General features: G+C 44.3%; 3 protein-coding genes across 3 annotated transcripts; 2 read left to right on the top strand and 1 right to left on the bottom strand.

The window, feature by feature from the left end:
* Window positions 1–310: 310 nt before the first annotated feature.
* On the top strand, window positions 311–1,839 carry F5891DRAFT_983786 (uncharacterized protein; the record flags this gene model as incomplete). Its single annotated transcript, XM_041377361.1, has 7 exons — window positions 311–365; window positions 566–622; window positions 679–858; window positions 907–1,045; window positions 1,097–1,461; window positions 1,531–1,743; window positions 1,793–1,839. The coding sequence occupies 7 exons, from the start codon at window positions 311–313 to the stop codon at window positions 1,837–1,839; spliced, it is 1,056 nt and encodes a 351-aa protein (XP_041221670.1).
* An 873-nt stretch (window positions 1,840–2,712) lies between these two features.
* F5891DRAFT_1193535 (uncharacterized protein) lies at window positions 2,713–3,545 on the bottom strand (the record flags this gene model as incomplete). The annotated part of the gene is made up of 2 exons (XM_041367763.1): window positions 2,713–3,238; window positions 3,295–3,545. 2 exons carry the CDS (start codon window positions 3,543–3,545, stop codon window positions 2,713–2,715), a joined length of 777 nt encoding a protein of 258 aa, XP_041221669.1.
* A 16,832-nt stretch (window positions 3,546–20,377) lies between these two features.
* Window positions 20,378–23,862, top strand: F5891DRAFT_983785 (uncharacterized protein; the record flags this gene model as incomplete). The annotated part of the gene is made up of 19 exons (XM_041377360.1): window positions 20,378–20,461; window positions 20,543–20,611; window positions 20,664–20,687; window positions 20,734–20,832; window positions 20,884–20,970; window positions 21,018–21,190; window positions 21,254–21,648; window positions 21,702–21,754; window positions 21,840–21,977; window positions 22,029–22,072; window positions 22,157–22,205; window positions 22,255–22,420; window positions 22,466–22,506; window positions 22,656–22,826; window positions 23,046–23,100; window positions 23,199–23,245; window positions 23,333–23,597; window positions 23,650–23,698; window positions 23,760–23,862. 19 exons carry the CDS (start codon window positions 20,378–20,380, stop codon window positions 23,860–23,862), a joined length of 2,112 nt encoding a protein of 703 aa, XP_041221668.1.
* Window positions 23,863–25,475: the final 1,613 nt, after the last annotated feature.

The following is a 25,475-nucleotide window of genomic DNA, read 5'->3' as shown; positions in this document are numbered from 1 at the left end:
CGGCCATGAGGTACTGCAGCTAATGTGGTTAAACAGGGAGGAGCCCCCTACCAAGATGCAAGCAGAGTGAGCATTGAGGAGTGGGTGTGATGAACCAACATGTGTGTGGTTTGAAGTGTACGTACCAGTAGTGTTAGGTGGAACTGGACTGGGCATAGGACAGTTTTCCAGAGGATGTGAGCGGGTCCAGTGGGTATATAATGAAATCTGTTGTGGGTTATGCGCCTGGCATGTTGGAGATGACTGTAGGTTGTCTGGACAAAGTATACAATTTTGATATATTGTTCAATTATATAAAAAAAGATTCATTATGTTTATGGGGGGTCTAGGAGGCAGGGCACAGGTCACAGATGCAATCCACAAAGGTAGGGAAATTTGCCAAAAAATCATCATTTGAAGACCCCAGACACCCCTACGTTATAGGGAATTCAAGTGGTCCAAATCATCATATGGTACTCCCACAACATATTCCCAATGGTCTTTGGTCCCTAACAACAACAGGGAAAGACCACAGAACATTGGGTAGACCACCAGAAAAGTACCTCTTAGGTGAAAACCTCTATAGGTAGCAATCAACCTAAGAGGTGTCCAAAATGGGGTGACCAAAGTGTTTGCAGCATGGGTAAGTTTTCGTTCTATCAATAACAATTCAATATTGACTCGGAGTTACTCTCACAGGCACAACTCTCCTCCGTAAATATAAGGCTGCAATACCTGAGGTTGAAGAATGTGCCTCTGATCTTAAGGAGTTTGAGGCAGCCCTTGATCCAGATCAATTAGCTACATGGCGGAAAGAGATCGAGATGTGGGAGTCAGACCGTTCCCTGACAAATCCATTCAAAGTCAAAGTGAGGACTAGTGAGTATTGTTTTATCTCAGATATTTCACTTCACTGAGAGTAATTAGCTGTGACCCAGGCCGCTGTGCGCCTGGCATTATCGAAGGCCGAGGCAGAAGAAATCGAGCATGGTGGACATATCTCCCTGGATGATGATATATCACCATTGGTCCTTATATCATCAGGGATGGAACTAGAAGATCAGCAGTGCGTATTCACGCATCATGTATCGTGCTTGTGGCTGACGTGTTTTCACAGACGACGTGTTGAGTTCGAAGCTCGCACCATCGGACAGCATGCAACCGATGTGCAAAAACTTAAGATTCTCCAGCACATCAATGCCCTCCGTCGTAGAATCAGCACCTGGTCCCGAGTACAACTATTGTACATGCCCTACGTCTCCTGCCTGTGTTCACTCAATGATATTGCCTCTGAGGACAAGGTCCACAAGATACAACTTTTTCTCCCTTCTTCGCTGCCCTCGAGCTTCCCCTGTGACAACTGCTTGCTAAGGTTTGAATGGGATCTGCGTCAGGCACAGGCAAATGATGCTCTGGATGACCTCCGCACTGTCATCAACATGACCTACCACCTCTACAAGTACAAGAACACCTTTGTTCAAGGTCAGTGCGCGAACACTCATGCTCAGGGCATTATTCATTCTGCTGAAAGTCGTATCAATACAATATCAGCTAAGTACACTGCTGCCCGAGACGCACTTATTATGCTTGCCTCAAAACTAGGCAAGAACAATGACTGGCAGCGGATACTGAAGCCACTGGACAGGGCAAAAGATGTGGTCCCACTAAATCACGACAAAGGGAAGACAGTTGGCCAACAGAATATTTCGTGGATATGGAAAACACCCGGGGTATCAAACAATCAGGAGGAAGGGCTGCAGGATTGTAAGTCTCTGATTTTGACTGCGTGCATCGCTTGATTAATATATTGTAGCATTGCATGTGGAATGGTGCAAGGCACGGGCGTGGGCTCATTGGTAGGAGGAGGAAGTACAACTTCTTTGTGAGGAAATGCACCACGTTCTTTCTTTCTTTGAGTGGCAGGCTCGATGGTGGGACGCACAAGGCTCACGACGGCAATTTTTATCACCTGCATTCACAGAGGGCGCGGTTGCATATGCACATCGCCAGGCAATGCTATGTCAGAGAATGTCTGCATGGTTCAGGTCATTGTGGGATGAGCATCCTGTAGACTGATACAAGTACTTTAGCATATGTTCAATTTGTTTATGGTGGCAATTTTGTTTATGACGGAGGTTTGTAATATATGTTTTATGACATACTACTAGGGGTGATATATCAACTATTGAGTCATGAGTCATGAGGATGATATATAACAATACAGGATACATCACTCGCTGAGTCACAAGGCAATAGTATATATGATATATCACGATGGATACATCACTCGTGAGTGATGTATCCCTGTATCGTGATATATCATATATACCATTGCCTCATGACTCAGCGAGTGATGTATCCTGTATTGTTATATATCATCCTCATGACTCATGACTCAATAGTTGATATATCACCGATACAGGGATACATCACTCGCTGAGTCACAAGGCAATGATATATGATGATACAAGAAACAATGATATATAACAATACAGGAAACATACTGATACATCACTTGATAGTAGCATGATATATAATGGACAACCGGTATAGATACATACTGATACATCACTCAATAGTAGCATGATATATAACAGACAACTGGTATATAACGGACAACTGGTATAGGTGACAGAGGCTGATACATCACTGTCTAAGGATCAAAGGTGTGGATATATCACATACCTTCTACAATTACAGTACATGATACATTATACTGCCAGGAAGTTATGATTAAAGCTCTCCATACCCCTCGAGCTCCTCTCCGTTCTCGTCTTCTCCATCCTCAGGTCCCAGATCATCATCAGCATCATTGTCTTCATTGTCGCTGCTGCTATCATCTTGATCGGCGTCAGCTTCATCGTCAGTGTTCTCCTCTTCTTGATCTAGTCCGCCATAACCATACTCCTCCATCTCTAATTCAACAACTTCGTCTTCATCCTGATCAACAGCAGACTCGGACAGTCCGTCTTCTTCGTCTTCCTCCAGTGGGGGTCCATCATCTTCATATTCCTCAGATGCCTCAAGTTGACGATCTGCAGATGATTCCTCGTTCTTGGATGAGGCTTCAACTTTATCCTCGGATGCTTCTTTGTCTTCCTCGGATGCTCCCTCGCCTTGCTCAGAGTCTGCGTTATTTCGGCGAGCAACACAATCTAGAGGATCACGGTCATTGCAAAATGTTTGTGTTGCATTATGAGTTGACCTGTGACCGACTCCCCCACCACAGAAACGCATGAATATATCTCTGTCAACAAACCTATAGCAAGAAGGTACATTAATACAGAATCACTATACTGAGTCTATGATACTCACATATTCACATAGTAAAATTTCCAATCTTCATTATTTTCATGAAGAGGACGGGCAATCGAAGGCAGTAAAAGTTCATCAGTATGGCCATAGGCAAATGCAGGGATTAAGTGGACACCACAAATGATTTGATGAGGATTGAGAAATCCGAATGCACCTGGTTCGTCTGCAGTATGAATCCAAGTCGGTGAAGACGTTTCACCTTCCAGCCTTACTGATAATTGTTCGGGTCGCGACCAAACCATCTGACCCATACAAAATCCATTTGCTGGGGTGAGTTGAAGCTAGGTGTATTATTGCCCGTGTAGACGACATTCACATGAAAAACACCTAGAATCTGAGCATACCAATATGGATGGTCATCCTCATGTGCGAGGACCATCACATCAGCATGAGTTCATGGATTGAGTGAGTCTTGAGCCCGGCGAAGGTCATATGTAGTGTAGTTGATGCGAAGTACCTTATGACGGAAAATACGATCATTTACAAACACAACATGGGCTCGTTGAGTTGCGCTGAACTCAGTTTCATCACCGTCATATTGATGTCCGAGGATTCGGGCAAGGAGATGATCCTTAAGTCGAGGAAGAAAATCCTGACAGGGCAGCTCTCAGATCAAATCAAACACTATAAATGGTTGAATCACCTCCAATGCACGATCTTCTCAATGCCTCCCAAGCCACTGCTGCACATTCAAAAAATATCTTGTACTTGAGGCAATATGGTAGTGTGCTTTTGGATCGGAGTATGCCAATAGCTCGGATGCTTCGAAAGGTATGCTTGGAAGGTCCTTCAATAGATTGTTTGTGGTGTGGCGCTGGCGCTTGTCAGTGACCTTTGCTTTGCCTTTCTTCGACTTTGAAGGCAACTCGTGCTCTGCCAGTCGGAATAGAATTCTCTCTCGGCGTTGTTGTTTTGCAATGCCGGACGTGAACTTTGCCTTACTAACACGCGGGTAAAAATGTTTCACGCGGCAGTGTTCAAGTTCACCCTGTATCAAGTATTAAAAAAAGACAACAACATTTAGAGCACCTACATACCAGTTGAGTGGAATTGTTGTCAGTGGTACCGAAATGTCTAATTGCAGAGACATAGTCCCCGAGTGCATGCAGCTTGTAGGTCATAAAGTTAAAATATTGAGCCTTAACTCCAGTGGAAGTGCCTGTTGCATTAGCTCTCAAGGATGTATTACCACCTTTTGCAGCTGCTCGGGCCTTGCGACGCCCACGGGCAGCTTCCTCGCTAGGAAGGTCACGAGTCATGAATCTCTTCGCAGTCTTGGACATAAATTTCCGAAGAGATTTTCCAAGGCATATTGTTGAGGTATCGAGAGATCCAAGAGTGGTATCACTGTGCAGTCGAAGTTTTGCGAGTCCGTGCCATGTTGCAAGCTCAAAGAGGAGGTTGAGCAGCATTTCATTCAAGGGTGATGGAAGGAGCTGCTCGAAAAAAGGCATTGCACACTAAACAAAAAGTCAGATGACAATCAGCTTCAAGTCAGTGCACTCACCTGCAGTAAGTCCTCAAAATCTCGAGCAGCGAGACATTTCATTGCTGATGTGTTGCTACTGAAATGCCAAATTGTGCCTCGTCCAAATGTTGGGACTTGTTGATACCTGGATGGTGATGTGAGGATTTAGCAACTCGCCACATGAAACACTGTGTTTCCTACCTTTCATTCAATCTTTGTATTCTCTCTTCACCATATGCATACAGAATACGAAGGAGATGGGTGAAGACTGCCTTCCAGACACCAAGTTCAAACTCGTGAAGCAAGTCGGGCAGAAAGAGTGAATAAAAGTTGAAGCCAAACCGCCTGAGTCGTGTTGAAAATGTGTTCTGTGTATACACTCAGCACTCAGAAAGACACAGTGAAGTTCGAGTTGAGATAAACTCGCACCATAGAGGCAGTGAGTGAATCTGGAACAAGTACCCATTTAATGAAGATGCTTGTAATATTCCTACCCTTGATGTATAACCAGTCACAGACCATCCTGATCTTGCCTTGCAAGCCGTCACTGTCCTGGCGCTGATGGTTTTCGTGTCGGTGCCTGTCAGCCTTTGTACCCAGCTCCCCGATGTTGTCCTTTCGAATCAGGCAGTGGGGACAGGGACATTGACCAAGGAATTTGATGCAAGACAGAAGGGTTCTAATGTATCCACGTTAATAGACATAGAAATGTCAGTATTTTCACGTACTTCTCTGGGTAGTCAGCTGAGTATGAAAAAAATCGAGGAAAGACTCGTCGACTAATTCCATCAAGGCACTCAATGACAATACCAAATTCATAAGCATGCATGAAGTCGTTGTCCATTAGAAGAAGCCATATGGCTTGCATTAATTCTTGACGGCAGTAGGTCAACATCTCTGCTGTAGCAGGCTTGCCAAACACACGGCGATAAAAGTCCTGAATGGTATCGGAGAGCTGGAAAAAAACATAATGAATTAGATTATTAGATTAAGGCAAGGATCAACATTAGGCTCACCTTGGGTATATATGCTAGATGGTGTGCAGCAAAGGACGAAGGTTTTCCACGAATGTACTTGGATTGATTCTCAAGGAACAAGTATATAGGCCACAATGACGCACTCCCAAAGCTAGCGAGATGCGTTGAGTCTGACCAAAGCATGACAGCAGCAACAACAGTCTCAAGCTTGCAACTTGGATCAGGGGGATGTGATTTGATGGCCTCGTGTGCTTCGAGCATAGCCTGTGAAGAGTAGATTTCGGAGTATACACGCTCCGTAGGTTCGTTGGGCGATGGTTGGAAGAACATTTTGAACGGGGTTAGATGGAAGCACTCTGCAGATGCCTCGCGAAATGCAGACTTGATAACCTCAAGCAGACGACGGTAGAATAGTCCAGGGACCTCGAATTCTGGTGCTGATGTTTCCAATGTGTGCTGGACACCATCAGCTGGTAGTCGAATTTTAATTGTCGTCTCTATCCATCCATCCGCACTCAGGAATGATAAACGAATATCTGCAGGGTCTCCTTGGTAGTTGTCGAGACGGTCGACCTCCTTTGTGGCTCGGAACCCAGTGAGGTGGGCCTTATCGAAGTCCTTGGTGAGGATGACCTCATTCATGAGACGGTCAAGCTCTGCTAGTGATTTCATATTTGACCCGCTATAAAACCAGCACATCAAACGAAAGATGGTGGAGTTCAAGAATGTTCTGAAAAAGTCCTTTGCTGATGTGACAGAGGAGCCGAACCCAGACCACCAGGGTCGAGCACCTGTCTGGTCTGCTGTAAGGACGAAATGAGTGGAATCTGATACATGTGAGATTGAGGTGAGATTGTCGGGATTATAGGTCGGGAAGTGATTGGGATATGAGCAAAAAAGGCCGTATGAGTCAGTCTCCATAGTAACATACTTGGTTTCACCTGCAGCTCGAGGTATGTCAGGCTCAATCGGACCATCGTCTACCACTGGTTCATGCTGCAGAGCTGGTGCAGAGTTAGGAATGGGGGGAAGGTCATCATGATAGCGTTGTGGCAAGCGGTGCCTCCGATTAGGCAATCCTGATGGCACATAATTCAGTACTTTATTTTCGACTTAGTCAGACAGCCAAAGGTTGAGAATAGACCCAGTTAGGCGGGCCGTCCAATGTGGGCCCATGTGTGCTTATGCACGGATGGGCCCACAGTGTGGAATAGCGCCCATGCTAGCGGATGGGCCAAGTGTCGATGCCATAGCATGAATGGGACAATTGTAATGGGCCACAAGGTACATGGGCCCAGTTATATATCTCAGAAGGGGAGTACGGATGGGCCTAGCTACTTATTCTTGGGGAAATTTGATGTCAGAAGAGCCAACAGGAAAATTTTGAGCCCATAATAGTATCAGGCATGGCTGGCGAATGGGCTCAGCTCGTATCGGAATAACTTACGGATGAGCCCAGCTGGTTATTGACAGTATCGGAAGAGGGCACAAGTGAGCCTACCGGTTATTCCTGGGCCCATCACAATACTGGGAAGGGTTAGTGGATGGGCCAACTGGTTATTTTGGGCCCAGTAGATACCAATTCAGTGTGCAGATGGGTCAAATATGCAAGACCTGGCCCAGCACATAACAAATTCAGGTGCGGATCGGCTCAGTACACAAGCATCCGGAAGGGCCCAATCAGTCCTCACATTCAATATGCGGATCGGTCCAGATGGTAAGGTTTAGGCCCAGTGCACCAATATCTGGAAGGCCCGAACTGGCCCAGCACATGCACATTCCCGCAGATCGGGCCAGTCAAGGTGGGCCCCAATATGCAGGCAAGTCGGGTGGCACATATTACAGTGACCTATTTCCGTATAATACGAGGGAACGGACATGCATAATATCCCATATGATACGGGCCAGCGGACCATGGGCCCATGATAAAAATATCCTCGACTATGACGGATGGGCCGGGAGGCAAATTATTCCCGATGGAGGCGGGTGGGCCCATGCAGGGGATATATAGAGTAGATGAGTGGGCCGATGTACATGAATATTAGGTAGACGGGTGGGCCGAGGTAGTTGGATATTATGCAGATGGGTGTATTAAGGTAGATGTGTATGAGATAGATGGGTAGGTACTTGTTATCACATTCACGGGTGGGCCCAGACACATATTAAATTAGACGGGTGGGCCAAGGGTATTATACAATATTGTATTATATGGGTGGGCCCAGACGCATATTAATTAGACCGGTGGGCCGAGGGTGTTGTATGGGATGTTGTATTAGACCGGTGGGCCGAGGGTGGTATACAATATAGATGGGTGGGCCCATGTGTACCATAATTGTAAACACGATGGAGCTGAGGTAGTTGTACATCAACCAAATCAGAGGAGGTAATAAAATAAAAGTTACCAAGTTCCTGGAGCAGCAGGTGATCTCCTGACATGGCCTTTGATGGTGCACAGGTTGTCTTGCAAAATTTGGAATCTGGGGTGCGAAGCTTGTGTTACCCTATGAGAAGCCAAGTTCCGATTACCAACCTTTGGGTCAACCGTACTCAGAGGAGGTAATAAATCAAAGTTCCTGAGTTCCCGGAGCAGCAGGTGATCTCCTGACATGGCCTTTGATGGTGCACAGGTTGTCTTGCAGAATTTGGAATCCAGGGTGTGAAGCTTGTGTTGCCCTATGAGACGCCAAGTTCCGACCACCCAAATTTGGGTCAACCGTACCGACTTCCAAGTTCCGGGACCCGGGAGTCGACGAATGAATATCTGATAACCAGCACACTTCCAATCAGGTAGTATTTCATTGAGCAATGAATCATCCAAGGGGTCTCTTATCAGACTCGGTAGTCAATATAGGCAAATGATAATGAAAACATGAAAGTTCTTATTATGCTATGTTTCAAACCCGAGACCCTGAAACCCATTGTTCAACATGTCCATTTTTCACTCACTGCACAAATCACCAAGTTTCGAGTGCCAAAGCGTGAAACTTGAAACCCAGTGTGCAACATGTCCATTTTTCATGTACATTACACAATTCATTGAGTTCCGAGTGCCAAGTGCTGAAACCCGAACCCCGAGACCCGAAAATATGTATGCAACATTTCCATTTTTCACTTGTTGCACAAATCACCGAGTTTCGAGTGCCAAAGCGTGAAACTTGAAACCCAGTGTGCAACATGTTGATTTTTCATTTACATCACACAAATCATTGAGTTCCAAGGTCCGAGGTCCGAGGTCCGAGACCCGAACCCCGAACCTCGAAAATATGTGCACAACATGTCCATTTTTTACTTGTTGCACAAATCACCGAGTTTTGGGTGCTGAAACCTGAAACTCAAAACCCGGCATGCAACATGTCCATTTTTCATTTATATTACACAAATCATCAAGTTCCGAGTGCCGAGGGCCAAAACCCGAACCCCGAGACCCGAAAATATGTATGCAACATTTCCATTTTTCACTTGTTGCACAAATCACTGAGTTTCAAGTGCCGAAACCTGAAACTCAAAACCGGGTGTGCAACATGTCCATTGTTCAATTATATTACACAAGTCATTGAGTTCCGAGTTCCAAGGGCTGAAACCCGAACCCCGAGACCCGAAAATATGTACACAACATGTCCATTTTTCACTCACTGTACAAATCACTGAGTTTTGAGTGCTGACACCTGAAACTCGAAACCCAGCATGCAACATGTTGATTTTTCATTTACATTACTCAAATCATCGAGTTCCAAGTGCTGAGGGCCGAGACCCAAAGCCCGAAACCCAAAATCATGTACACAACATGTCCACTTTTCACTCATTTCACAAATCACCAAGTGTCGAGTGTCAAAACCTGAAACCCGGTACTTCAAATGGACACAAATTGTATTTGTATGTATTATCCATTGGTGTAGGGCTCAAATAACCTGGGAATTGTATTTGTCAGTACTCGGTAACTTGGGACTTGGTACTTGGTACTTGGTACTTGGTACTTGGCACTCAGTGATCAGTGGTCAGTGGTTGGTACTCGGGACTCGGTATTTGGTACTTGGGACTCGGGACTCGGTACTCGGTACTTGGTACTCGGGACTCGGTACTCAGTACTCGGGACTTGGGACTCGAGACTCAGGACTCGAGACTTGAGACTCGGGACTTGAGACTCGGGACTCGGGACTCGGTACTTGGTACTCGGTCCTCAGCACTCGGTGATTGGTGGTCAGTGGTTGGTACTCAAGACTCAGTAGTTTCTCCCTGATACCCACCAAAAAACCCACACCCACCTTGTGGGTGTGGGTATATCATGAGGTATGGGTGGGGGTAGTGCTACTCATACCCCAGGGTTCACCCATGCTATTCCCTATCAGTACTTGGTACTCGGCACTCGGTGATTGGTGGTCAGTGGTTGGTACTCGAGACTCGGTAGTCAATATAGGCAAATAATAATGAAAAATGACAGTTGTAGTCCATGTCAAGGTGAGTGATTTGGTAGTCTTTCCTTGTCATTCAGCAAAACATCAGCAATATTGAAAAAATGGAAGTTGTTATTATGCTTAACTTCCTTACCAAAGGTTGTAGTCCAAGTCTAGGTGAGTGTAGTGGTAGTCTTTTCTTGTCAATTGGTTATCTTGTTACTCATTACGCAGTACTTGGTACATGGTAATTGGTACTCAGTATTTGGTTTTGATACTCGGTATCTGGGAATCAGTAGTCAGCTTAATCAAGGTTGTAGTCCGAGTCTAGGTGAGTTTATTTGTAGTCTTTTCTCGTCCATTGGTTACCATGTGACCAAGATATAAGCTAAAGAAATCCAAAACATTAATAATGACAAATGAAATACATGTGTGCAGTAAGTGAGTCTAAAGATAAAGAATGAATATTAATAGCGAGACTTGCACATTATGTCGAGATATCCAACATGACAAGCCTGTGATGTGATCAGAGACCTGGAATAACACCCATATACATCCATTATAATAGCTTAAAAGCTTAGAAATATTCATGAAGGATTGATGTAATGATAGGCAAAATGACATATGTGTGGAGAGTGACAGTAGACATCTTTTATACAAAGTCACATTTATATATGATTCAGGCCGAAAATATCATTACAAATATGTAGGATAGATTGTAAACTACCCAAGGAACTCATACTGCCTACTGCCCTGAGGGTAGGGGGTGGGTAGAAGGGATATAGTGAAAATATGAGTTGACCCAGCATTAAAGTCCTACCACTGCTCAACTAACCATTTTCGATGCTTTGGGTCTTTGAAGTTTCCCACACTCAATTTCTTACCCATTTCACTTCCTCAGTACTCAATTCTTGGTTGATTTGTCTGTAAATTTATGTCTATGATACTTAAGATATTTGAAATGTACCCCAGGTTTCTGATTATGAAGATTCAATGTTTTGAAGGCATGGGCCCCTTATCAGGCAAAATGGCAAGTATGCACACTAGCTCACAAACTCCAGCCTATTGTGAGCTGATCTTGGTCATAAGAAGCAAGAATATAAGCTATGCTCATTATATATTAAAAGGTTGGATCATGGATGCAAGGGCAAGATACTGAAAATTGTGAAAAAATGTCACAAGTGCAATTGTCTATGCTTTGTTCCTGGAGAAGGATCCTGTGTGTCCTGGGCTGGTTATATGATATATCTACTCCGAATATGCTCAGGAATAGACTCCCTACAGTCCTTGAGGTCCAGCTTTACAGGGAAAAACCCCCAGCGGGTGAGTACCAAGTACCTGACTACTGATTCTTGGGTACCAAGTATCAGAACCAAGTACCAAGTACCCGACTACTGATTCTCGGGTATTGAGTAACAGAACCAAATACCGAGTACTGATTCCCTTGTACCGAGTACCAAGTAATGAGATAACCAATTGACAAGAAAAAACTACCAATACACTCACCTTGGCTCGGACTACAACTTTTGTTCAGGAACTGAAACATAATAATAACTTTCATTTTTCATTATCACCGATGTAGATTTCTTTAGCTTATATCTCGGTTAAATGATAACTGATGGACAAGAAAAGACTACCAATACACTCCCCTAGACTTGGACTACAACCTTCGGTAAGGAAGTTAAGCATAATAACAACTTTCATTTTTCATTATCATTTGCCTATATTGACTACCAACCACCAACTACCAACTACCGAGTACCGAGCACTGACAAATACAATTCCCAAGTTATTTCAACCCTACACCAATGGATAATACATACAAATATAGAATCCATGTCCATTTGAAGTACCGGGTTTCGGGTTTCGGCACTCGACACTTGGTGATTTGTGCAATGAGTAGATGGGCATGTGGCATACATGTTTTTGGGCTTCGGGTTTTAGGATTCTGCCCTTGGCACTCAATGATCTGTGTAATGTAAATGAACAATGAACATGTTGCACACCGGGTTTTGAGTTTCGGGTTTTGGCACTTGAAACTCGGTGATTTGTGCAACAAGTGAAAAATGGAAATGTTGCATACATATTTTCGGGTCTCGGGGTTCGGGTCTTAACCCTCGGCACTCGGAACTTAATGAATTGTGTAATGTACATGAAAAATGGACATGTTGCACACTGGGTTTCAAGTTTCACACTTTGGCACTTGAAACTCAGTGATTTGTGCAGTGAGTGAAAAATGGACATGTTGTGTACATATTTTCGGGTCTTGGGGTTCGGGGTTTGGCCCTCGGCACTCGGAACTCAATGATTTGTGTGATATAAATGAAAAATCAACATGTTGCACACTGGGTTTCAAGTTTCACACTTTGGCACTCGAAACTCGGTGATTTGTGCAGTGAGTGAAAAATGGACATGTTGTGTACATATTTTCGGGTCTCAGGCTTTGGGTCTCAGCCCTCGGCACTTGGAACTCGATGATTTGTGTGATATAAATGAAAAATCAACATGTTGCACACTGGGTTTCAAGTTTCACGCTTTGGCAGAACTCAAAGTTGTTGATTTAGATATCACCCAAAGCCTGAACACCCGAATGTCAAATTTTCAGTGCTGAACCCCCAACCCTGACTGCCGGGTGCCGGATGCCAAGTCCCGAAGCCTGGAACTCAGGATTTGACATTTGAGATGAATGAAATTTTTCAGACATGTTTGAATTAACCTACGTATATCTATAAACATTTCACTAACCCCTGAACCCTGAAAGATATTTTTGTTGTCCTACAAACCAAATTCCGAGTTCCGAGTTCCGAGTTCCGAGTTCCGGGACCCCCAGACCCCCGAACCCCGGCAGTCCACAATTTCGGAGTTCGGGGGTTGGTAAAATGTGTATGGATATATGAAGGGTTGGTTTAAACATTTTAAAAGATGTCTCATATCAAATGTCAAGTCCCAAGTTTCGATTTCCCGGTTTCAAGAGTGCTGAGTCCCGAAGCCTGGAGTCCCGAAACCTGGAGTCCTGAAACCCGGAAATCAAAACTCGGGACTTGACATTTGATATGAGACATCTTTCAGAAATGACCTTTCATATATCCATACACATTTTACCAACCCCCGAACCCCGAAATTGTGGACTGCCAGGTCTCGGGTTTTGGGGTTCGGGGGTCCCGGAACTCGGAACTCGGGAAATTTGGGGAGATCAATAAAATTTGATTTACAATCGAGTTGATTGACAAACACATTGATTTACCCATGTTTAAAATATATTTTTGTTCTACATACCGAGTTCCGAGTTCCAGACCCCCGAACCCCGAGACCCGGCAGTCTCGGGTTTCGGGGTTCGGGGGTCCCGGCACTCGGAACTTGGGGAGATTTGGGGAGATCAATAAAATTTGATTTACAATTGAGTTGATTGGCAAACACATTGACTTACCCATGTTTGAAATATATTTTTGTTTACACATACCGAGTTCTGAGTTCTGGACCCCCCAACCCCAAAACCCGAGACCCGGCAGTCCACAATTCTGGGGTTCGGGGGTTGGTAAAATGTGTATGAATATATGAAAGGTTGAATGAAACATTTTGGAAAGATGTCTCATATCAAATGTCAAATCCCGAGTTTCAACTTCCGGATTTCGGGAGTGCCGAGTCCCAAAACCTGGAGTCCTGAAACCCGAAATTCGAAACTCGGGACTTAACATTTGATATGAGACATCTTTCCAAAATGTTTCATTCAACCTTTCATATATTCATACACATTTTACCAACCCCCGAACCCCAGAATTGTGGACTGCTGGGTCTCGGGTTTTGGGGTTGGGGGGTCCAGAACTCAGAACTCGGTATGTGTAAACAAAAATATATTTCAAACATGGGTAAGTCAATGTTTCTGTCAATCAACTCAATTGTACATCAAATTTTATTGATCTCCCCAAATTTTCCCAAGTTCCGAGTTCCGGACACCCAATACCCGAGACCCAGCAGTCTCAGGTTTCGGGGTTCGGGTGTCCGGAACTCGGTATGTCTAAACAAAAATATATTGCAAACATGGGTAAGTCAATGTGTTGTCAATCAACTCGATTGTAAATTAAATTGTATTGATCTCCCCAAATTTCCCCAAGTTCCGAGTTCCGGACACCCAATACCCGAGACCTGGCAGTCTCGGGTTTGGGGGTTTGGGGGTTGGTACATCTCGGTTTGGGGTTTGGCACTGAAAATTTGACATATATATTTTTGTGAGTGTTGTGCTTCTGGTGTCCATGCTTAGAAATAGGATTTGTTGCACACCAGGGTTCAGGTGTGGGGTTTTTCCACCAGTCCTGGATTATTGGTCAATGCCACACATGGTCGATTCATGTTTTTGTGCTTAGGGGTTTAGATTTGGTGGTCGATGGTAGGTATATGCACTCATAGTGTACATGTATCCTATGTGTTTGATTTGCTGGTGGCTACATCAGCTGTATGTCTTGATGGAACATATCTAGGCTCACCCATATATGTAATACACCCCCGTCGGCCCGCCCGTCTATGTATTATCCCCCATGTCGGCCCACCCGTCTATGTAATACATCCTATGTTGGCCCACCCGTCTATATAATATATCCTACATCGGCCCACCCGTCTATATAATTATACCCCACCTCGGCCCACCTGTCTATGTAATAAATATTTTATCGCACCCTCGGCCCACCGGTCTATTTGATATCCCTTTCGTCGGCCCACCCATATATGTAATACATTCCACGTCGGCCCACCTGTATATGTAATACACCCTACGTCAGCCCACCCATCTATGTAATATTCCCCTACCTTGGCCCACCCATATATGTAATACACCCACATCGGCCCGCCCGTCTATATAACAATATTTGCCTTACATCTCTCTTCAGCCCAGCTGTCTATAATATCCTACTCTACATATTACCCAGATGGGCCCACCCATCTCCATGAATGATCATATTCCCCCGGCCCATCCATCAACATTAAGGATATATATATCATTGGCATACATGGGCCCACCTGTCTCCATCGGAAATAATATGTGTCCTGGCCCATCTGTCATCATCGAGAATATACACAACATGGGCCCATGATCAGCTGGCCTGTCTCATACGAGATATTATGGAGGTCGGGTGGCCTGTATAATATGGAATTTGTCACTGAAGGGGCTCATTCACCACTCAGAATTACTTGAGCCTACACCAACGGTTGTGCACTCACACAAAAAAGCGTCTTTCATCGGCTATGTCTTCCTTCAAGGAATTTGTAACTCGCAGGAAAAAGCCTCGTATTTTGAGTGATGATGCTGAGCCCGTGGGGATCATTGGATCGCCTCATCAATTGTCCAATTCACCCACCAACCCTATTTCGTGCGACACCCACTCCTTTACAGAGCCCGAGGTTACTGTCGCATCGTCGCTCAGCCCATTCTCGGCTGCTGCAGAAGCAATCGAGGAAACAGTAGGAACAAATGACCAAGGAGATGCTCTTAGTTTAGCAGAGTGCAGACCAAGATATCTGAATCGCCAGTTGCCGAAGCGATTTAGGGATGTGCTTCCACTGCCCCCACCTACTGCGCCTTTAGACAACCTTCCTCCAGCATCTGCCTGTCACACCCAAGCTGTCTCTTCCTATTCCAATGAATCCCTGCCCTTATCATCGTCACCTATATGTCGCACCCCCTCAAATGTCTTTGGACTAGTACGTCAATACTTTTCCTCTATGTTACCCTCCCACGATCCGGAACAATACATTACCATCGCAGATTTGTCATTCATTCCTGGCAAGTCTCATGTCGATGAGGAACCAGACTTACCCGCGACTCCGGGAAACGATTCATTGTACCATCCCTATCCTAACCGTTCCTCATTCCAACTTGGGGATTGGTACTGGAATCAAGGGGTGCAAAAGTCACAAGCTGACTACATGAAACTAATAGACATCTTGGGTAGTAGTGGCTTCGATGTTAATTCCATGAACTCTATGCATTGGAAGAAAATTAACTCTCAATTAGGTTCCAACGACTACGATGAAGATGGGGAAGAGTGGGAAGATGAAGATGCCAGTTGGAAAAGAACGCCAGTGTCAATCCATGTGCCCTTTTGCCGTACCACTGAAACACCGGGCCCTTGCCTTTATCGAGTGCCCGATCTGTATCATCGCTCCCTTGTCTCTGTCTTAAGAGAAAAGCTGGCCAACATATGAGACAGCAAGCTATTCCATTATGAACCATACCAGCTACGGTGGCATCCTTCCCACCTTGATGTCAAGGTCTCCATATATGGAGATTTGTACACGTTGCAGGCCTTCCATGAAGCTCATATGGAACTGCAAAATTTGCCTGTGGAGCCCGATTGCAATCTACCCCGAGTCGTTGCTGGTATGATGTTCTGGTCCGATGCCACACAATTAACTTTGTTTGGCAATGCCAAGTTATGGCCGACCTACATGTACTTTGGCAATGAGTCCAAGTACCGCCGCTGCAAGCCGTCGTGTAACTTAAGCAACCACATTGCGTATTTCCAGACGGTATGCCTCCCGATGTCTTGTTGTATAGATATTAACTTGTTACTTTCAGCTTCCAGACTTGTTCAAGAATTTTGCTGGCGGGAAAGGCATGACCAGCGAGTGTTTGACCCATTGCCACAGGGAATTATTTCACGAGCAGTGGAACATCTTGCTGGACAATGAATTCCTGGAGGCATACGAGCATGGAATTGTGATCCTTTGCTGCGATGGTATCACACAAATATTCTATCCTAGAATCTTTACTTACTCGGCAGATTATCCAGAAAAGTACATGAACTTGTATCTTACTGTGAATACTGTTTAATCCAAATCTTACAGAGTCCTTATAGCCACGGTCCGCAATCTCGGAAACTGTCCATGTCCACGTTGCTTGATACCTAAAGAGCACATCCAAAATATGAGGAAGCCTCAGGATAGGATCCAGCGCAGAACCTTGGCATGCAGCGATGCTAAACGAAGAACTATGGTAAGTACTGCGCGGTCACTAATCTATGAAAAGAACTTTGCGGTCAGGAGTGCACTGGTGGAGCAAATTCTCAAGTTGCAGTCCTGGGTTCCCACCTCGGTAAAGTTCGAACTTCTATCACTGACAACAGCTAACCATTCTATAGAACACATTCTCAGATCGCCTTGGTTCCCTGGGTTTCAATATTTTTTGCGCTCTGGTGGTAGATCTTCTGCATGAGTTCGAGATCGATGTCTGGAAAATGCTTTTTATTCATTTATTATGAATCATTGCAGCACAGGACAAGGCTCTTATCCACGAGTTGGACCAAAGGTACGTTGCATAATCACGTGTTTCATATTCAACTGACTTTCTCACTGCCAGATATAGGCAAATTCCTACATTTGGCACAGCTACCATTCATAAATTTTCAGCCAATTCTTCGGGGACGAAGTGTATGGCAGCTTGAAACTTCGAAGATCTGCTTCAGGTATGACTTACTTCCATTGAAGTCAAATGAGACATTGACACAATCTCAAGTGCTCCATCCCTGTCTTCGACGGTCTTCTGCCCAAACCACACAATTCATCCATTCTGCAATTGTTATTTACCATGGCGCATTGGCATGGACTCGCCAAGCTCTGAATCCATTCTGAATGGACACTGGATATCATGGATAAGGTCACTTTGGCAGTTGGCCAGCAGTTCTGCAACTTCAAAGCAACGGTCTGCTCAGCTTATGTAACTAGCTGTAGAGAATCATGCCTCTCATGGCGTGATATGGCAGTTTCCACTAGGGAGTATACAGCACAAACTCACAGCACCACTCTGTGTACTGTCCACAGCTAATCCTATATGAGGCGGAGCTTTCCCGCGCAGCGCACACCATGCCCATGCTTCACGATGTATACGCGCGTGCGCATTCCCGCGCTTGAGCGCCCTATAGTGCCAGCCATCCAGAAGCATCCATTCACTGTCCACCAAGTTCTATAGTGCGTATATTTCCATTTCTCTCATATGCATATCATTCCACCTCTATTTTTATCATGGACCCTTACTTATATATATCTTTACATACCTACTCGGTAGTGCTTCGGCTCCGCATGACCGCGCTTAGGCACGCTATATAAGCGCCAGCAGTACATACTATTACTTAACTTACTTTTACCTCCCAATTACCTGTTACTACTTACTTACTACCTAGCAGAATATAGTAGAACTCTATCTGTTTACACCTCGCATCTCTCTTCTCTTATATTGCATCATATATTCACTTAAGCTTAGTCTTTATCATTTTCCACATACGCGCGCACGCTTTCCCGCGCCTTGCGCGCACCTGCACTTTCTCGTGCTTCGCTTCAGCACGTACCTCTAGATCTTTGCTGCACTTGCTTCCCCTTTAGGGTCGAATGCACTTGTCTTCTCAAGTAACGCAGACTAGGCAAACGCACGACCTTACAACTTTTACAGATACAGTCTGGAGCCTCATTTGTTCCTCACAGTATTGTTGTTTCTACATCGCGAACTTGGCCAGGAGGTCGAGGTTCATGCCCGACGCAATGCAAAACAAGCGGGAGGACAGAAAGGCAAGGATATATCTAGCATAGTAGAACAAGGGAAGGTGGTAGTGTTGGAGACATTGCGCAATAATGCCCAGCGCACAAAGACATTTAACTTCCAAACATATAAGTTTCATGCTTTAGGTGATTATGTGTCTACAATTCGTAGATATGGTACAACAGATTCATACAGCTCCAAACCTGTACGTCCCCTTAATTTGGCTCTCCATATGTAACTCACCGAGCACTACAGGGTGAACTCGAGCACCATTCTCCCAAGTCCAGATATCGCCGGACAGATCGCAAATCATTTGTCAAACAGTTAACCCAGATCGAATGGCATCAGACTCGCATTCGTCGTATCGGCAACAAAACATCTCATCGACCCCACCTTGAAATCACTGAATCTGCCAGAAGCCCACACATCCACCATTACATTGGTGCAATGCAAAAGTGCCCTGTTCACATAGGATCATATCTAATTAGCCATGAAGGTGATCCGGCAATTAAAGTAAGTCTGATAATCACGCGCAAACGACTCTAACACGCTCCCACAGAATTTTGTTGTGAAGCTCAAGGATCATCTCCTCAAAAGGATCCACATTAATCAAGGAGCAGAAGAGAACGACATCAACATGGTCATACTTAAGGACGATTGGATTTATCGCCACAACATCACCAGGTTCAACTATACTACATACAATGTTCGCAGGGCCCAAGATGTTATAAACCCCAGGACATCGCACTGCAATGTGATGGTTCTTCGCACTGCCAACAATGTGGGGCATCAAGAACACAGATTCATCTACAGTAAGGTACTTGGTATATATCATGTCCATGTCATATATATCGGAGTCAGCATGGTCGACTACACACCACTTTGAATGGAGTTCCTATGGGTTTGTTGGTATGAGCCCATGGATAAGCTCTCTGTCTGGGAGACCTCGACCCTAGATAGAGTTAGATTTCCGCCCATGGCGGATGAGTATTCTTTCAATTTCCTCGATCCAGTAGATGTCTTGAGGGGATGCCACATAATACTGTCCTTCGCGAAACGCAAGAGACATCCGGAGGGATCGGGTAAGTCAGCATGTGCGCGAGATAAAGATGATTGGCGAGAATATTTCATTAATCGGTGAGTCTGGGAATCATTAGGATATAGAAAATTTGAACTTATGATTCTAGGTTTGTTGATCATGATATGTTGATGCGATTCCATTTCGGTCTCGGGATCAGACACATCTACTCTCACTATCGTGACACGCAACCTGACCTCCAGCGACAAGGAAGTGCAGCACATTTGTTCCCGCAGACAATGCGGCCGACGATGAAGATTTCCAGGAGTATAACAGTGAATCTGAAGAGGAAGACAATGGCACTTCGAGAGTGGAAGTCATCGAAGTCATTGAGGAGCGATTTGATGTTAGCACCAAGTCATTGTTAGAACAATTTGGTGAGATGTACGATAGCGATGTAGATTTAGATTATGAAAATTAGCGATGTGCGACCACACATAATACATTTAACCATTTAACCATTCAGGTCGATGGCCCCGCAATGGCGCTGTTTATTATCTATGCATTTTTTTATGCACATCACCATGATGCCCTATATCACACGCATTTACATGTAATAACAAGATGGTGTTGCAATGGCACATAATTTTACGCAAATGGGTGACTATAATAACTCATCCTTTCTTTTTGGACACTACCTAGATATTGATGCTTTTCCTCTTCAATTCAGACAACAGTGCGCTCTTCTTTGACTCCATCCTCTTTCGAGAGGAGGCGTTGTTCACCTTTTCAGTAAGTTATGTTTTTCATTTCAATATCCATAACACTCACTCATGCACATTCAAACAATTTGTCCTTGAAAATTGCCCCGAGACATCAAATGTTTTGGCTTTCGTAGGATATGTCTCTGTAGGGGCACCAGTAGCTCTTTACCCTCTCTATGTATGTATTTGCATGCCCTGAGACTTTTTGTTGTGTTTCAACGTTAGCGCAGTCTTCACAGGCAGGCCTTACTATGGTATGTGTTTATTTTGGGGCACTATATACACTGATTGCTGCTCTAGTTGAGATCACAGATTTTATTGTCAGCTTATTTGCGGACTGGGTTGCTGCACAATGCGGCCTATGAGCAAGGGCCAGATTTGGAAGTGCCCATCTATGCGGTAAGTTCAATTTTGACAATGCCATCATCTTTCGGCTGATAATTTCCACAGCTGGACTCTTCACCCAATGCGTTCAATATTCCTTACGTAGGCAGAAGGCTGGGTCACGACGGCAATCATTACAACCTCTACAGCTGTGTCAGTGCCTCACTTTTTTCTTCTTATCTTACCTGACAACACCATAGGTAGATTATAATGACAGTGTCGTCCATCCTGCACTTTATCCTGCAGGATATGACCCTCTTCTCTATGTGGAACTACCTCTTCTCTATTTCCCGCCGATGTCAAATGCTATGTTTGATCTGACACAGACGGCTTTGATCCCACTGAACTCAGCGCCTCTTTTGAAATCCTCTCTGTGAATTCCCGCATCTGATTGTTTCCATTACAACCCTATTGCGACCACATCTCGTGCGTGCAGTCATGCTGCCCCCTCTTCTTCAGAGTCTGGTCTAGTCGGACCTGGCTCAATCCTCGGCTCTTCCATCCTGGAGAGTTCCTATATGGGCTCCTCCGCATATCCAGCATACGGAGGCGACACTAGTACTGATGTGTCTAGTCCCATCACAAAACAAACTAGTGCCAAGAAACCCAAGAAAGTGATGTTGCAATATATCAACTCTAAGTACCCCAAGTGGGCAAGGGCTCTTGGCAACCTTTGGTGCATGATACGAGTTGCCATGTGCCGCAGAGATACTCCCAGTCCTTTTCTACTTGTCATGGCCGACTATGCTGCTGAGCGAAAGGCACTGATAGAGTCTATCTGGCCCCAAGCTCTCACTTGTTGTAATCTGCAGCCGATGGACTTGGAACCGGGTGGGTAGCTCGATTCTTCTGAATCCTTACAAACACGCTAATTTCTCGCGTAGTACTCACTATACCAACCAAAAATATCATGTCTGAAGCGGAAATCTTGGCTCTTGTTCGTAATATTCTTGTTTTCTCCTACTCGACTCATCCCAGAACAGGGTGATCCTTAATTCAGCCTTTGGATGTATGACAACAAGTGTCACGTGAAGGATTCAATGATGATCAATGGCACTGGCTTTGACCTCAAGCATATCTTTGGGGTTGCCCTACATGATAAGGTCATTGCCCTCACACTGAAGCTGATGCGCCTGTGGGCAAGTTGTTTACCACTCGCCGTAAGCATTCCAAATTGGCTTTGTTGCTCAAACTCTTATTTTGGCACGCAGGATAATGGTTTGGTGTGGTTCCTCGAGAACCAGATCACACAAGAGTCAGTCTATCATGTGATCTTCCGGCACAATAACATACCAAGCCATTGTCTCTCTCTTGCTGATCTAGATCCCATGTTCTTTAGGGACGCAGCACACCCACCCATGGCAACCTTGTCCTTAGTGGTGACCTCTGTCAGTTACTTTTACTCTATGTGCTGTTTTTATTTGCTGATTTCATCAGTGTTACGAGGTCCTGTTGGACTACATTGACAGCGAGGCCGAAGACTTTCATGGGTTCATATCTCCGAACAAGATGTTTATGCAGATATGCGAGATACTTCCTGTACTATTCAACCAATCTGACGACCCCGACCATGCGCCGTTCATCATCGCTATGAAAGCATTATGTACTCTCACATGAGTTTATTTAGATGTGATATCTGTGCTGCTAGCTGATAAGAATGCAATGTGCAGGAAGGCCGATGTCCGACGGGTAAAACGGACCAAGTGCAAGGCAAAAAGCAAGAGTGGTTACCTAAATAATGTTACATTCACATGTCGTCTACAGGGAGAGTTTTTGAAATGCACATTGTTTTCCGTTGGAAGGCCTTTGTGATTTTTCCTATTCATTACTGCAGCTAGGATGTCACCCATCTTACATGGCAATACAATATCCATCCATCTTGCCTCCTCATGAAGCCCATCTGCCATGAGCTCCTTCAAAACAGAAAGGGGAACATGACCATGTGCCAAGTTGACGAGTGTCTGGCTCGACAAACGGCTTGGCCCGGTTACCCAAGATGGCGCAAGGAGGTAAGCGACAATACCAATATTCAGGCTCATGTGTGTTTCTGAGGGGCTTCAAGAATTTACTTCACCTTGAGGGCTCTTTTAATTTCACCGATGGCGCGCAATGGTGTTCCTAAAGTGACAATATGATTGTTTAAGCGAGGACCTGGACTTGGCTGTATTCAAAATGTGTGTGAATTAAGTCATTTGTTATAGTCATTGTTGGATCTAATATTTTTATAGTTTGATCGCCAGAAATGCGCCATAGCTCTGCCATTGCTCCCAACCAACTCTATAGGTTGTGTCAGCATTAAATCATTGTGTGAATATCCCCATTTGTTCTCTGCTCAAGAGTTTTCAACTTGTCAAATATTGTTCTTTCTACATCTGACACAGCTCTGAACCTCGATGTTCTTGGTATTACACACAGTGAGAGCAACATTGTATGTTGGCTCCAAATGAAGGGACGTGAAAGTGTCAGTGCACTTACATATCATTTTCATAGCATTCTCTCATGACTTCGTATTCAGCTCCCAGACTCACTCTTTACCACAGCTTCAGTGCTGTTTGGATTAGTCGATCCTCTTGATATTAAGGCTCTTATTGAAGTGAGCCTCAAGGAGGACACAACGCAAACTGGCCTCCAGCAAGAAGAAGAAAGCTGCTTGGAATACCTCAAGCGAGGAGGGCGTTTTTTGATGGAGGAGAGAATGGATCAGGCACAACTAGAAGTCTCATTGTTCAGTAACGCTATAGCAAACTTGTGTGAAGAACTGAATGGTAGATGTCACCCAAGTGAGCTACGTTATTCGAAGAATCATGCAATGACACTCTAAATTATTCATAGCTCCATCTAGTGTTAATCCAGAGAAACTGGTCACACCTAACGCTGTCCGGTATGCGGGTCCATGCCAAGTGTCCGCCTTAGTCAATTTTGATTGCTTCCAACCTATGAAGGCCATCCAAGAAAAATGCCATGCATGGCTCCGCACATCGTCGCAGTCTCAGGATACCACACAAGATTCTAATTCCAGCCAAATACTTCTTGATTTCCCAGTAACTCTATAATACCCCTGTCCCCATGACCATATCCTAAGGGTAGGTGCTATTTGGATTACAAGGGCCCAGTATTCTGACGCTGTACAGCCTGATGATCAGCTTATTCCCCTACCTTGTGTGATGAAAGCTTGGGTTAATAATTTCACATATCGTGCATTTACGAGCGCCTCACTGGCAGAAGCCAATGAGCCTTTACGCTTCGACCACAGAAACAGCTTCACAACAAAAGAGCTTAAATCCCTACAGGTGCTCAAGTCTGATTTCCACGTTCTGGACTTGAAGAAGCAACGCGCACAGTCCAAAGTCGACATGTTGTCTGAAGCCATCGCGCGCATCGCCGAGTTCCATGGCAATAATGATGGTGAGCATGCAGCTTCTTCAAGCTTCCTCGCACTGAGATGATAGTAGGCTGGGCTTCTGAAAGTGATGACACTGATGATTCAGATTTTATCATGTTGGGTTTGATGATTGCATGTCAACCTCATCCATGTCTTCTGATTTGTCCCCGTGATACTTACTTGGAGTTGTACCCCGGGTTGTAGTAGTGTCATACCGTTTTCATACTTATATTGATCTCATGCGAGTTAGTTGTACGATGGACTTCATTTATGTTATTTCTATTCTTTTCTATCACTATGATCACCGATTAGGATCTATCCGCATGAAATGTTAGTAAAGCTCTTCAGCCTTAAATACTTCTAATAACCAGCACATATAAACACTTGTTCACCCTACCTCCGAGTCATTGCTAGCAGGTGTCCAAATATTGAGACACATGTTTTGGTATTCAGGTAAGAGCCGTGCGCATGAGGGAGTGAGAACTTTGGACTTTGATAAGACCAGTTTACTCATTCCTGTTCGTACTACAACACTCATACTTACAGTTGTGATACCATGTACTGCCACTAATAAAATGAAAACAAACTTATATCTCACTTATATGGTACTCTAATAATATCAATCAGCTAGTTTGTATGGAAGGTTCAATTGTCATGCTGTTGTGCCATCCAAAATACATATCAATATTATATCTCCCTCGCATGTATCTTCTTTCATAAATGTGTGACAGCATTATACTATCAAAGCTGAACATATAATGATGTGTTTTGAGGCCAGGTAAATATAATGAGTGGAGGTTTAGTCATCACACTGCTGTCAGCCTATAATACACGCATCAAAAGTATATCTCCCTTGTATAATTATATCTTCTGTCGTACATGTGATGATATCATACATTTCAAAAGCTTAGCATATAATTATGTGTTTTGAGGCCAGCCAATTATAATGGTTGGAAGGTTTTGTCATCACACTGCTGTTGGCCATATAATACATGGACCGAAATTATATCTCCCTTATATAATCATATCTTCTGTCATATATGTGATGATATTATTCATTTCTAAAGCTTAACATGCAATTATATGTGCTGAGGCCAGCCAATTATAATGGTTGGAAGGTTCTGTTGTTACATTGCTGTCAACTTATAATACAAGCATCAAAATTATATCTCCCTTATATAATTATATCTTCTGTCATACATGTGATAATGTCATATAATTCAAAAGCTTAGCATATAATTATGTGTTTTGAGGCCAGCCAATTATAATGGTTGGA

Source organism: Suillus fuscotomentosus, assembly GCF_016647785.1.
Source record: "Suillus fuscotomentosus strain FC203 chromosome Unknown F5891scaffold_59, whole genome shotgun sequence".
NCBI classification, from domain to species: Eukaryota; Fungi; Basidiomycota; class Agaricomycetes; order Boletales; family Suillaceae; genus Suillus; species Suillus fuscotomentosus.
This window is presented reverse-complemented; position numbering and strand designations above follow the sequence as displayed.